The 14,705-nt window shown below is 38.3% G+C and overlaps 1 protein-coding gene across 25 annotated transcripts in view; it reads left to right on the forward strand.

The window, feature by feature from the left end:
- RPRD1B (regulation of nuclear pre-mRNA domain containing 1B) overlaps positions 1 to 14,705 on the forward strand; it is a 77,165-nt gene that overhangs the window by 2,098 nt on the left and 60,362 nt on the right. For all 25 annotated transcript variants that reach the window (XR_012326291.1, XR_012326292.1, XR_012326296.1 and 22 more), the window contains exons 2-3: positions 4,012 to 4,141; positions 11,552 to 11,685. Coding sequence is in view for 6 of the 25 variants with exons in the window: in XM_073792992.1 (XP_073649093.1) it covers positions 4,012 to 4,141; positions 11,552 to 11,685 (264 nt within the window). In the remaining 19 variants the exon portion in view is untranslated. The remainder of the gene's footprint in view (positions 1 to 4,011; positions 4,142 to 11,551; positions 11,686 to 14,705) is intronic.

The following is a 14,705-nucleotide window of genomic DNA, read 5'->3' on the forward strand; positions in this document are numbered from 1 at the left end:
TCCCAGAGCCCCATTCATGTACCCCACTGTGCCATTCAGATACCATTTCTGTCATCTGAGATGTGGCGGAAAAATTCGAATTGCTTTCTACAGGATCCTATCTGGTAGGATCTCAGAGGCACGTCAAAATCCACCTCAGATGTCACTTCTGTGAAGCCATCTTGATTCCCCACCTCACCCTATTTGAGATACAGAAAATAAAGAGTACTTTCGTTTATGAAGCTCCTTTAACCCTAATCTCATATGATGAAACCTTAAGTTGTAAGTAGGTCAGCATTATTATCCCCATTTTATAGATGAGAAGATACAGATATGAAGAGATGAAGTGCTTTGTTCACATGAGTGTATAGTTGGGACATTAGCCCAGAGCTCTGAGACGCCGAAACTTGTTTTCAGGTGCCCGGTGCATCAGTGCACTTAATAAGTGAAGGTGATCATCTTACTCCAACCAAACCCGTAGTGCTTTTATTTATTAGAATTAATCTGCATTTATTTCATTCTTACTAGTTATGTCTCTTTCACTGGATTATGTTTTGAGGGAGAAACTAGCTCTTCTAGTTGTCCGTAATGTACACAACATTTAGCATGGTGCCTGTTAACAGAGTTAAAAAATAGTTCAGGTGTTAAATTGTGGTCTCTTGACATCATTTTCATGGCTGAGTAAAGGATCCAAGCGGCACTGTCTAGAGCTTTCTGTGATGAGAGAAATGTTTTATATCTGCTCTGCAACAAGGTAGCCTCTTGCCATGAGCACTTGAAATGTGTGACTAAGGAAGTAAACTTTCAAATAAATACAATTGAAAATTTAGTTCCTGAGTTTTGTTAGCTACAAATTAGGTGTTCAGTAGCCACCTGTGGCTAGTGGCTATCATACTGGACAGTGCAGAACTACAGGATGCTCTTTCAAGCATCAGTGTACAGTTTCCTAATACCCAGCCTTCCTTCATGAATTGAAAATGCCCCCGCACTGAAGTGGAAAAAGATTTTGTGCCCTAATGTTAGAATTGACTAGCCCTTTAGGTTCTAGCCCACCCTGAATCTTTAAAAATGGACATTTCTATCTATAGCCAAGTCATTTCCTTAAGACATTTCACAAACCATCTCTGTTTTGCCTCCAAATATTTATGAGACTTTAAAAGTTTTCTTTTTCCTGCTTAAGTACTACTTCTATTCATGATGTGTTATTTTCTTTCCATTCCCTAGGAATAATCCTTAATTTATCCCTTTGGGCTCTGTTCTAGGTAGAACTTCTCCCTTTCTTTTTGGAGCAGTTTGGTGTAAAATACCCTAAGATGAACATTTTTTAGTAGTGCTTTTGTACCTTACGTTTGCACTCCTACTACCTTTAGTAGTGCAGGTAAATAGGCCTTTTTTTAAAAAAAAAATTACTTTCTCTAGATGTCAAAACCAGCCAAACAAGTGAAAAATTTTGGTCAGCCAGTAATTTAAACTTTGCTCAATAACTATTTCAACCAGTTTGGAATGGGCCTCGGTAGGGAGTGAAAGAATCCATACTGACATATTGGAAAGACATTTGAACAAGTGAGTTACCACCCAGGGCTGGAGTAGAGGGTTGTGTGTGTCATGTGTATTATGACCTTGTGTGTTCAGGTGCTCTAGGGCTTTGTGGGTTTTTGTTGTTGTTTGTTTGTTTTGGCCGCACTGCGAGGCTTGTGGAATCTTAGTTCCCCGACCAGGGATCGAACCCCGGGCCCTCGGAAGTGAGAGCGAGGAGTCCTAACCACTGGACCTCCAGGGAATTCCCTTTAGGGTTTTGTTATGTTACCTTTACACACATGGTGCTCATGTTGATTATTCAGGATGCTGGATGTGGAGGGAAAAAGTTTTATCCTAAATTCCCATTGCTAAGTTTGACGGTGATGAGAATTAATTGGCATTGTAGATAGTGAAAACCTTGGCTATCTTAGCTATCACATTTGTAATACTGCAAAATGTTTCAGGTCTTGAATGGCCAAATTGACATTTTACAATATGGATTCTGGGTTTTTTAACATAAAGTATATTAGTCCGATTTGCTTTGTAGAAGTTCTGTTTTACTTTTTTTTTTTTAATATTTATTTATTTATCTTTGGCTGCTTTGGGTCTTTGTTGCTGCGTGCGGGCTTTTCTCTAGTTGTGGTGAGTGGGGATTACTCTTCGTTGCGGTGCACGTGCTTCTTACTGTGGTGGCTTCCCTTGTTGCGGAGCACAGGCTCTAGATGTGTGGGCTTCAGTAGTTGTGGCTCGCGGGCTCTAGAGCGCATGCTCAGTAGTCGTGGTGCAACGGGCTTAGTTGCTCCGCGGCATGTGGGATCTTCCTGGACCAGGCTTCCAACCTGTGTCCCCTGCATTGGCAGGCGGATTCTCAACCACTGCGTCACCAGGGAAGCCCTCTTTTACTTTTAAATCTAACTTTCATGGCGTTATAAACTTGGTAGTTTAACTTGCTGCAACATCCTAGAACAAGGTTTGCTTTAAAAAAAAAAAAAAAGCTTTTTGCCGTAATCATACCTTTGTAGCAACAGTGGGATATTGAAGCTATTGACACTTTTGTTCTGTTTTCGAATAATAATTAGAACAGTTAAAGATAGCTCCAGGTTTTCAATATTCTCATCTGTTGGCCATCTAAACTAGGTTATTATCAGGTTAATACATTTCAGGATATCCATATTTAATTTTATGAGCACTTTAAGTCATCAGTTTCAACTATAACATGCTTTAAAAATCTTGTTTTTAACTTAAGTTATTCTCCTGTAGCCACATTTTAAAATGTCAGATCTTGAGCTTGCTGTGTCAGAATTTATACATGCTGTGTGCATTTCAAAAGAAACAGAAATGGTTTCTGAGAGCAGTGGAGTAAGGACTAGTAATTCAGGTGTAAAGGTTGACATAGGGCTTGCTTGAGTCTTTTGGGCACTTTGGCATTGGAGAAAACTTAATGTTTTGAACTATCTGATTGTGTTATTATTTATTTCTTTTAAAAGAAAACTGGGACCAAAAATGGTAGTGATGTAACTTTACGATTGAAAAGTTATGTGCATAGAAGCCAGGAAATTCAGTAATGTTCCCCCAAGCAACTGTAACTCAGACATATTGCGTGAAGTTTTTATGGTTTAATGCATGCTACCATATAGAGTAATAGGAAATACTACATTTAGTAGGTATAAGAAAGAAGAATTATATTTTTTATAGGAGCCATAATTTTGCATATCCAGATTTCAGACGTGTGTAAACTTTCAGTGATCATGTAGCAATAATGTATATTTGAATTTTGAGATAAATATCCATTGGTGCATCTAGAGATTCCTCTGGATTGTAGAGTTGGTAACATTGACTGATTATGGTTATTGGAATGTTCAAAGAGAAATTCTTGGTCTAGGAGCATAAATTACAAGTATCTTTTAAAACTGAAACTTAACTCAGTCTTTCATTCTGTGGTATTTGATAATTAACAGTGAGTAAGAAATGCTCATTTTTGCAATATAATAAATGAAAATCTTGGTTTTAACATGTCTTCTGGAGATGTATTGACAGCTTATCCTTTAGGAATTGACTGGAGAATACTGACTGCTTATCCTTTAGGAATTTTCTTTGGATTATCTTAATTTTTACTGCCAATTAATTACCCTGACTAAAATAACACAGAAATTAAGATGCCATATTCTTTTTTTTTTGAAAAACAATTTTATTGAACTATAATTCACATTCCACACAAATCACTCTTCTAGAATATACAATTCAGTGGTTTTTAGTATTTCGCAGTTATGCAACTATCACCACAATCAATTAAAATGGCGTATTCTTGTTTTTTAGTTTTTTCAAAATTGTATTCTCAATCCTGTTTTACTAGACACCTCCAGGAGTCCCTTAAATTGTTTTTTCAAACATAGCAGTCTTGACCTCAAGTAGATAATGCTTGTCTTAGTGTTCTTTAGGAGTAGCTTAGGGCAGAAGAATGGTGGATTGAGAATTTCCTTGGTGTAAGCTAAATTATCTTTTCTTTTTTTCCAGCCAAATCAAATAGAAAGCTTACTTTTCTGTACTTAGCCAATGATGTCATTCAAAACAGTAAAAGGAAAGGACCTGAATTCACTAGAGAATTTGAATCTGTCCTTGTGGATGCTTTTTCTCACGTTGCCAGGTATGTTTTCGGGTTTTTTGTTACGTTTTGTTTTTGAATGCATTACCTTTTCCTTTTTGTTCTTTCTTTTTTGTGTGTGATAGCCTTTGTAACTTGACAACTTCATACTTTAAAGAGAGGTACTTTATAGAGAGTTGCAGAGGCCAAATTGTGGTTCTGTATTTTGCCTGAACCCTTGAGAACTATCTCAGACAAGTAAATATTTTGATGCGTTGAAGGGACTCAGTCTAGCACTTGAAGCACATCTTTTCTCCTAGATGTATTCACTATTGAATTCACTTCTTGAATGTGGTACTTTCCTTGGTTTGGCTGAGTTGTCTCATTAGTTTATGGTCAAAAAACAAAGCTAAATAGTACAAGGGAACTTTCCAGTAACAAAGCCTTAATGGCAAGAAATTAGTTGCTGTGCCTTTGTTTTTACTTACTTCTGGATGTCTACATGTCTAACTTACTAAAAATAGTAGTCATTACTGTACCTGCAAAGATAGTAATTATTAGTGTGGAAAGTAGATATTTGCTCTGGCTCTGTCATATTAAGTGTGTGCCACTATTGTGTTTTGTGACAGAGGACGGGGGTGGGTAGAGCATACTTATAGCTGATATCACGGAAACTATACATTTAATTAAAAGTTTTACAAATCACTTTTATTTATTTAAAAACAAACTGTTTTTTGTAGATATAAGTTAGTTGCCTAGGAGGAGCAAAGAAAAACTATTTTTCACTAGAATATTAATAGGTAAGCAAATCAAACAAAACATCTTTGCCAAAGGAAACTGGGAAGGGTGAGAAGGAGACTAGTGGGTTAAACGAAAATTATTCTAAGGTCTAGAGTGTATGTGAAAGACCTTAAGTGTGAAAGTAAGTCTGGCATTCTGTGAAAGATTTGGAAAGTTTGAAGGAGTGAAATGAGAACTCCAAAAGATTTTAAAGAAATGACATCTAGCTTTGTAGAGATGGATAAAAGATTTTTGTTAGTCAACTGGCTTTTTTTTTTTTTTTTTTTTGAACATGGATACTGAAAAAGCAGAATGTTTGGGGACTTGAAAAAATACTGAGTTGTCATAACAGAGAATAAGCTTAGAACAGACTACTAGAGTAGCCCTCTGAAATTGGAGACAGGCATTTTCCTGTTTTGAGGAGAGTCAGTTCAGTTTCCTAGACGTTGGCTGTCGCTCTGCCTCCAACACTGAGTGGCCTTGGATGTGTTATGTAGCTTTTTGAGCCCACATTTCCATGTTAGTTAAAAGGGAATGTCACCACCTGTCTCATTAGAGTTGTGAGGCTAAAGTAAAACAACAATGCTCAATCCACAGTCTTTGCCCATTCATGGGAGTATACTATATTATAAACTATATGAAGAGAAAGACTGTTTCTTTTTTGTTCTTTCCTGTATTCCAGACACCCAATAGAGTATCTGGCACAGAGCTACTGGGTTTTGTACCTTCGGGAACACCATTTAGATAGTCTTGATGTGAATGGTGGTCTGTCCTGGCACAGAGTAGGGATTCAGTAAGTAGTTGTTGAATAAGTTAATAAATTTAGGGTATAAGAAATTGACTAAAGTAATTCCCTATAGGGATAGTAAACATAACATTTTTCCTTAAAAATTTAACAGTAATCATAAGCTGCTCCCAAATCAGAAAAGTGGAAGTAGAAAAGCGATGGGAGAGGGGGGATGAGCAATACCAGGATTAAAAATTTTTCTACTTGGTTATCATCTTAAAACCTAGCTAGGAGGCATTGTAAAAATGTCTTGGCAAATTCTGTGGCTTTATGGGGAAAATAGACCTGATCCTTTTAAATAAAAATAGATAGCTCTATTACCTTTCTTTTTTGCATTCTTCTAGTTCTTTTAAGGTCCTGTTCAGATATTATATTCAAGGTCCCCATGTCTCTAAGCTCCCTCCCCACCCCCACCCCCATTATTAGAATAGAAAGTCCAGCCACACCACTTCAGTCCTGATGCACCTTATCAACAGTAAAAAGTGCTCTCTGTACAGTTTTTCTGTGGCCAATTGATGAACAAAGATAGTGGACCCATTAATATTGACTAAAATAGATTAGGAATCTCTTTATGATAATTTCCTACCTCCTCCCTCAAACCTCCTACCCCCTAGGAAAGAAACAACAAACCTCTCAAGTCAGAGAAAGCTGCCAAGCTCATGGGGTGGTTTTAATTTGAATAGCAGTTTAAGTAACCAGACTTTAAACTTATTTTCCATACAAATGCCTTCTTGTTTTCTTCTCAGTTGGGAGATAGTTGTGCACTTAATCTTTCCTTCAAGATGTATTTAGGTGCCTTTGTGCAAAGTACTGATCCAGACACTAGGGGGGCAAGCAGTGAACAAGGCAGGCAAGGACAAAATGAGTAAGATACTTTCAGAGAGTGATAATATGGACATAATAAAATAGAATGACGTTCTTGAGTGGGATCTCTTCTAGTGTGGTGAAGGAAGGCCTCTCTAAGGAAGTGACATTTGAGGTAATCATGCAAAATAGGAATAGCTATTAAAAAGAACCTAAGGTACAAATAATCTTGGCATGTTAAGAGGATCAGAATGAAGGCCATTGTGGTTAGAACACAAGGAACAGAGGGGAAGTCATATCCAGGTGAGATCAGAGAGGCAGGAAGGTGACAGTCACACATGTCTTGTAAGCCTTGGGAGAGAGTTAGGATTTTGTTCTGATGGGATGTCAGTGAGGAGTTTTAAGCAGGGGAATGATATATTCCAAATGCCTTGTTCAAAGATCCCTCCATCTTGGGGTGGAGAATGGATTATAAAGGCCAAGGGAGAGGCAGGGACATGAGGTAGAGGGTGTTGCTCTAGTGTAGGCTAGAGATGACATTGGCTAGGATTCAGGAACATTGAGGAGATAATAGCTTCCACTTGTTGAATGTTTACTTTGTTTACTTCATGGGTAGATTTGTGCCCCACCCCATGTAAAACTGATAGGATTAGTGGGAGCTTGGTAGTGAGGGAAAAGAGAAATCAAAGATTATTTCTAGGTTTTTGACGTGAGTATGTGGATGGCTGATGGTGCTGTTTACCGAGGTGGAGTTTGAGGTAAAGATATGGTAGAGGAAATCAAGAGTTTTGTTTTGGCCATGTTAAGTTTGAGATGGCTAATAGATATTCCAAAGGGTGATGCCATATAGGCGGATGGATGAAACAGTCTTGAAGCTCAGTAGGAAATTGATTTCTGGAGACATAAATTTGGAATTATCACCATATACATATTTATTTCCTGTTATAACAGTCGTGGGCCCCCAAGACCACTTCCAGGTCCGGTGACTTGCTAGGAGGACTCACAGGAGTTGGGTATAGTTGTGTTCCTGGCTATGATTTATTACAGTGAAAGGATATAGAGCAAAATTAGCAGAAGGGAAAAGGTGCAAGGGATGAAGTCCAGAGGAGACGAGGCATAAGCTTCCACGAGTCCTTTCGTAGTGGAGTCACATAAGACATACTTAATTCCTCCCCCTTTGAACTGTGGCAACAAATGTGAAGTGTTTTCTACCTGAGAAGCCCATTAGAGATGTCGTACCTAGGGATTTTGTTAGGGTTGGTCACAGGCACTCTGCCAAAATTCTAGGCTCCCAGAAGGAAAGCAGATGTTCAGCATAAACCATACTGTTTGTATAAACAGTTTAAGCACAGTAAACCACCCTTATCAGTTAGGAAATGATAGGAGCACTTCTGAAATCCAGGTTCCGAGATGCCAGTCAAGGGCCAACCTCGTGAGCAGGCCTGCTAAGGGCAGCAGTCTCAGGCCTGCTATGTTAACTCTTTTCTACACAATTGCAAAGGACTGTCTCTGCTCTACCTTTACATGAGGTGCTGTTGGAAGTGCTGAGGATACTTAGAAAGAATTTATGCCCTGAGTAGGCCTGCCATAGGCCTACTGTGCATGGGATAAGAGAGAAGTACACAAATTATAGCGGGTGTACCAAGGCAGTGCCATTAGAGCTGCAGAGGAAGAAAAGGCCCCCATGCTGGCTTGGCAAGCCCTTTGGTATCCAGCTGGCACTTCAAGCAGTAGTCCTACGTGTGTATAACACATACTTTTCACTTTTTAGATCACATTTTCAGTGGTTGAATTTATAAATATTTAGAATTAAGATACTAAGTTGTGTTCTGCAAAATAAGTTACATATGTACTTATTTATCATCTTCCAGTTTATTCATTGATAAGTGGCAAAGATTTTTTGTGTTTTTTCACTTAAAGATTTCTCAAGTTAGAATGGAGTTAATACAACTTGAAAAGATAGCTCCTTGTGTCATAAAATGACTTTTTTGCTTTGGTTGTATCCAATTTCAGGTGCTAAAGTGACTTCCACTTCATTGGAGCTACTTAGGGCAAAACCACATCAGTAAAAAGATTTCTTGACTGTTGTGTCTATATCTTTAGACCTTAGTTGGCAAAACTTTGATTTACTGTAGTGCTCAAAGAATTAACCTATCATGGTTAATTATGTTCACTAATTAAAGTAGAGCACGCTTTTGGCTGTAGCCTTTAGTGGTGAAAGCCTTTTGAAAATCTTTTGGTTACAACAGGTTTGAGCATCATTATCCACTATACAGTAGTGTGACTGCAGCTGATTAAGACTATCAGTCTTAATCAAGCCCCAAATAGCCCCAGGAATGGTGGATGGTGGTTGGATGGGTGTTGTGCCCCTCCCAACCCTTTCAACTAAATCCTTGATAAGAATTTGTTTTCATGATTAGTTTCTCTTTTAAGAGAATTTGCAGAGAACAGATTTTATGTTAAAAGTACCGACCAGTTAAGTTCTGATTAGTTGTGATTTTGTTACAGTAGTTATAATGACTTTATTTTTCTAAAGCCTGCATTTCATCACATTAGGGACTTCCCATTGCCTTCAGGATAAAGGCCACATGTTTAGTATGGAATTTAAGGTCCTCTATAATCTAATTCCACTGTATCCCTCCAGATTCTTCTGCTGTTTCCACCCCCCCCCACCCCACCCCATATAGTACTTCAGCCACCAGAATTACTCAGAACCTTTTGCTCTTCACCTTGTTCTGTTTTGGGGATTCCATTCAAGCGAGAGGAGAAAGCATGAGCATAGGCACACGTAACAGTGGCAGCAAGTGCTGAGTAGAAAATACTTACCGTTGAGTGTTGCTAGAACATGAAGCCTCAGGTAGGGTGTGGAGAGGTGAGGGGCTGCTGGGTCAAGAATCTAGAGGTCAGGACCTAGGCCTTGTTCTTTGTATTCCAAGCACAGTATTTCAGAAACCTTAATGAGCAGATGAATGCTTAATTGATGTCTGACATGAATGACCTTGATGTGGTAAAATGGTCGTTGAAAGTTAACTAATTGTATGGCCTACTGAAACCTTTCTAACATTTTTCGGAAAAAACATTGCAATTAAATATTTACTGTGCTTGTTCTGGGGCATATAGCAGTGGGGGAAAAAGACAAATCCCTGCCCTTGTGGAAATCCCATTCAAATGGAAAGAGAGTCTAAACAACAGGGAAACCGTATATATAGCACATCAGAAGATAAATTGTGTGGAGAAAAATTAAGTAGGAGTAGGGAGTGTAATTTTAAGTCAGGAGATGAGAGGATTCACTGAAAAGGTGCTGTGTGAGTATACGCACCTGAAGGAGGAGAGCAAAGGAGCCTTGCCTGGCCTGAGCCTTGGTTCCAAGCTAAGTGCAAAGGTCCTACACTTTAATGGCAGGAGGGCCAGGGAGCTGTTGAGGAGGGAGGGGAGAGTGAGGATAGGTGAGGTCAGAGAAATAATGGGCTGGGCTGAGAAGGGCTTTGTTGTAGGCTTCATTAGGACTTTCACTTTTATTCTGAGGGAGACCAGGAAGAACCATTGGAAGTTTTTAGCAAAGGAGCAACATGATCTACCTTAACACAACAGTTAGGATTGGATTTTTAAAACTTGAGAATAGATGGTTGGAGGACAGGGTGGAAGCAGGGAGACTAGTCATGAGGCTGTTGCAGTAATCAGACAAGAGATGATAGTGGCTTGGATCAGGCTGAGAGCAGAGAAAGAGGTGAGAAGTAATTTGTTTCTAGATATATTTTGAAGATGGAGTAGAGATGTTTTTATTATAAATATCAAGGTCATATCTTTAAGTTTTATAAATATCAGTGGAAATATTTTCCCCCTTTTCCCCCTCACCCTGACCTCTGACTTAAAAAAAAAAAGCTTTACCAATAATTAATAATTAGTTTGTATGTATCCTGATTTAGTTAGTACTTTAACCCCCAATTTAGTGAAATTTGCTGCTAATAATTCATAAGTAATATAATCTGACCAGCTTAGGCCGAAAACTCAGCTCATCTTGAGTGTTAATATAAGTTTTAGAAAAGTGCTGTTAGGGCTGGGGGTGGGTGAAATTCCATCTGAGTTGAATTTTATATGGTTTCTTCTTGAGGTTCCTACTAAAGATATTGACTTAGATACTAAGGTGTCAGGGTAACCCTTCTTGTTTATGGTTCCTCAGTGTAAGGTCATTGACATCTAGACAGTCTCACAGAACAGAACAATTCATGGTAACACAGTACATGGTGAGGGAATTTGTTTTCCTTTCGGAAAATCTTCCGCATGCTTCCACTTGCCGTCTGACACTTTATGGTAAACAACTGCTTCACCCTGAGTGCGAGTTATGGTCATCTCACTGAAAAATAAGAGAGTGATATGTTTTAAGAGAGTAATACGTCAGGAAAAAAACTAGCTTCTTTCATTCAGATATAAATTACAAAGGACTGTACTATGCTCGGTGTGTTCTAAGATTATCTGCTAGACATCTTTGTGTGAATCTGGAATACAGACCTAGCCTGGAATTAAAATAATTATGAAGTAGTTTAAAGTTGAGAGTCTTGACATGTATGTGTGTATGATTGTATTTATACATATTAGAGGTGATGGTGTGTTAGCATTGATGAGTTATTATGAATTTCTTCCCCACTTTAAACATTTGGTTTTAATCATTTTTTTCCTGTCCTTAAACATTTTGGCCCGCTTTAATTTCCAGCAGCATGTCTGGCACTAGATTTCAGTTAATGCCTTGTGAAAAGCAAGCCGTCACAATTGATATGATTGATTTTTGATAATTCTCTGTCAGTAAATATCAGCCTTTGGCTTTTTGCCCTATTTACCCCATCTTTCAAAGAGGATAAAAGACACAGATTAATTCTGTAACATAATCCCTCTCTCTTCCCTACACACCACAGGAAGAATGTAGTTTCTGGTCAAGTTTTGAATATCCATTAAGTACAGTATGTACCTTACTCTTCCTTCTGTTTTTAAATATGTAAATCATTTAGTCAGTTGTTGGTTGTTTTTTTTTTTTTTAAAGTAAATCTGTCCTAATTAAAAGCAAAAAATCTTAAGCTTATATATATCTTTTCGTCTTTTCTGGGCAGAGAGGCAGATGAAGGCTGTAAAAAACCTTTAGAAAGATTGCTGAACATCTGGCAAGAAAGAAGTGTGTATGGCGGCGAGTTCATACAGCAGCTGAAGCTGTCTATGGAGGACTCCAAGAGCCCTCCCCCCAAAGGTAGAAACATCACCACATGTTTACAGCTCTTGGTCTTTGCCTACTTTCGAATCACATATGAAAAGCTGCAGTGGGGGTTGCTGTGAACCACCAGCGATTATATGATTCTTCAGAGAGAGATGATCATAAACGATGGTGAGAATTTATGTAGTGCTTGCAGTGTGTAAGCCTGGTTCTAGTATTCATGCTATTCATCATCTCATATCCTACCTTTTGATCTGTATTCTCCTTGGCACGCTTATGCCTTTCAGAGACTTTCCTTGCACAAGGGAAAGGAACAACAAAATTGTTCAGAGTTACAGCGAACTAGGAAGTACCCTGGGCTAAGATTTTGTCCGAGCCTTGCCGCTAACTGTTATAGGATCTTGGATAAGTCCTTCAGCCCTTATGGAACTGGTTTCATTAAATATTGATGTGGTTTGGGGACATACTTTTGATGGTTGTCAGCTGCTGTCTAAAATTGGTTTTGGTCCTTATTGAACCCAGAATATTCTGAGGTAGTGTGTTCATGTATGTGTGTGAATTTTACCAAGTCCTTCTTAAAAGCTATGTTATTTTTTTCTTTTAAAGAGGAGTAAGATCAAACGTTATTTGATTCTTTGGCTTCCAGTTAGTTGTGGCTTAATTCTAGCTGGCATGACATGTTTCTAAGCTACAGATCTGATCTGACTGTACACATGCTCATTGCCTGGAGGATCAAGTCCAAATACCAACATAGTATTTAGGACCCTTTATAATGTGAACTACTCTACTTTTCCAGATTCTTCTCCCATTTTCTCACATATACCATATTCTTTGGCCATACCTAGCAATTTCCCCTCTGGATGCTCTGTTGGTACCCCTTCCTTTGCATCTGCTGTTACCTCTGCCTAAAATGTCCTTCTGCCCCTTTTGTGTGGTGAACTTATTCTTTAAGAATGCTACTCACATTCTGACATCTTTGCTAGCTTGTTTGGGCACATGTAACCAATTTCCTCTATCTTCCTCTGGGACTTTGTACATGCCTCTGCAATAGAACTTAACCACAATTAGCATATGTGATAATATCATTCATTCAGCAACTCTTTTTATTGTATACCTTTCATGATCTCTTCCAGGTCTGAGTTTATATGCGTTTTAAGGTGGAGTAACTTTCCTGTGAAACTAGAGGTTAGAGGCTTTCTAAGAATGACATAAGTGCTTTCAGTCTGCAGGTCATTGCTGTTTTACTTGGAATTGATAGAAAACAATTTTGGGATTGGATTGGATTTTGGCAGTGTTCGTGTTGTGTCCTTTGGAAGTATTCTACACAGTGTTGGGGAATTATCCAGCATTCTTTTCTCTCCTCTGACTTGAAGTCCATTGGTAAACAGTGCTGATTTTTTAAAAACACCTTTGGGCAAGTAGGAGAGCTCTGAAAGATGATGTTTGAAGCTAAGTGTTGAATTTCAATTAAACGAGCATTTGCCAAACATATGCTTTGAGTAAACAGCTATGCTAGACAGTATAGGAAAGAGCAAGAGAGGAGTGAGAAATAGTTTTGCACTCAGGGAGCAGTCAGACAAATTGGGGAATTTGTGGCAGTGCTAGATTTGAAAATAGCTCCATTGGGTTTCTGATTTTTTTTTTTTGAGTGTCTAGACATTAACAGCAATAGAGGCAGTATTCCTCTTATGTAGAGGATAATGCTGATATAAAGATAATTTCTCTTTCTCTAGTTTGTAAAGATGAAAACACATATCAAAAGGTTCCAATGTGTTTGTCTCAACTAACTCACTCTGTCTTCTCACTGTCTTTTTTGGACCTGAGTTATCAGAATATTTTACACAATCCTTTCAAAATATTGATGAGTTTTCCAGAAGCTTATTTCCAAATTTAAATAGTCCTTTTATATTACAACCTTAATTCAAGGCTAATTCTTTGTCTTCAGACAACTTTACAGAGTTTACTTTTGGAATAAAAAATTTCCTGTGGAGCTGACATTTCTAATGTTGGAGAATGTGTGAGTTTAGGAGTTTTGTTTTAGAACTGGAGTTTTCTTGAGTTTGTGTACCTGTAATTTAAAATCTGTGGGGTTTTTTCTTTGTTTTTTCAATCCCAGGTACAAGACCCAGTGATTCTAAAGTTGTCTCTGTATTCTTGGGAATACTCATGCTGTTGCTTGACTGAGTGGAACTTCATTATTTACTTCAGTCCCACGTAAATCACACGGTATCCTATAGTTGCAGGCTTTAGAAAGGAAAGGTAGATACAAAGGAAATAGCATTTATTGAGCACCTATTCAGCACCAGCCCCTCTGCTGGCTGCTTTTCATGTTAATTTATTTTAGATCCTTACAACTACTCTATGTACTAGGTATTATTTTCGTATTTCAGATGAAGATATTAAGACTCGCAAGGGTACAGTAATTTTGTCCAAGTAGATATAATTGATAAGTAGAGAATTCAAACCCAGGTGTATATAACTTAAAAGCCTATGTTCTTCACACCATAATTTTTCCTTGAAAGCACATGGATTCAGTAGACTTGAATGAGGGTATGAATTCATGAGTAGGTCACACAACTTTCCTGGACCTTAGTATAGTTAGTTTAGCTATTCAGAGCAACGGTTTGAAATCAGACTTCCAGAGTATGAATCCCAGCTCTGTCATTTCCAAGCTGTGTGACCTTGGGCATGGCATTTGACCTCTCTGAGCCTCAGGTTCTCACTGTACAGTATGGCTATTATTATGGCTAGTAATAATACCTCATAGGGTTGTGTGAGGATTACTTGAGATAATGAAGGTAAGATGTTATTAATGTGATCATATGACTTCTATTTGGTACCCCCTCCCAGTTCTAATATCTAATATTCTGAGTTTCTAAATACAAACCAATAGCAAAAGTAGGAGGGGTCATGTTAGTATGTTCAGTCCCCCAGATTTTGTGCAAGGCTGGCGAGCATGGTGGTTAAGAGCACAAGCTCTAGGCTCAGCTTACCAGGTTCAGGTCTGGACCTGGCCATTCAGTTCAGTGAGATGATATGGGTAGAGTGCTTTCAGA

The sequence above is a fragment of the Tursiops truncatus genome, chromosome 15 (genome assembly GCF_011762595.2).
Source record: "Tursiops truncatus isolate mTurTru1 chromosome 15, mTurTru1.mat.Y, whole genome shotgun sequence".
In the NCBI taxonomy this organism is placed as follows: Eukaryota; Metazoa; Chordata; class Mammalia; order Artiodactyla; family Delphinidae; genus Tursiops; species Tursiops truncatus.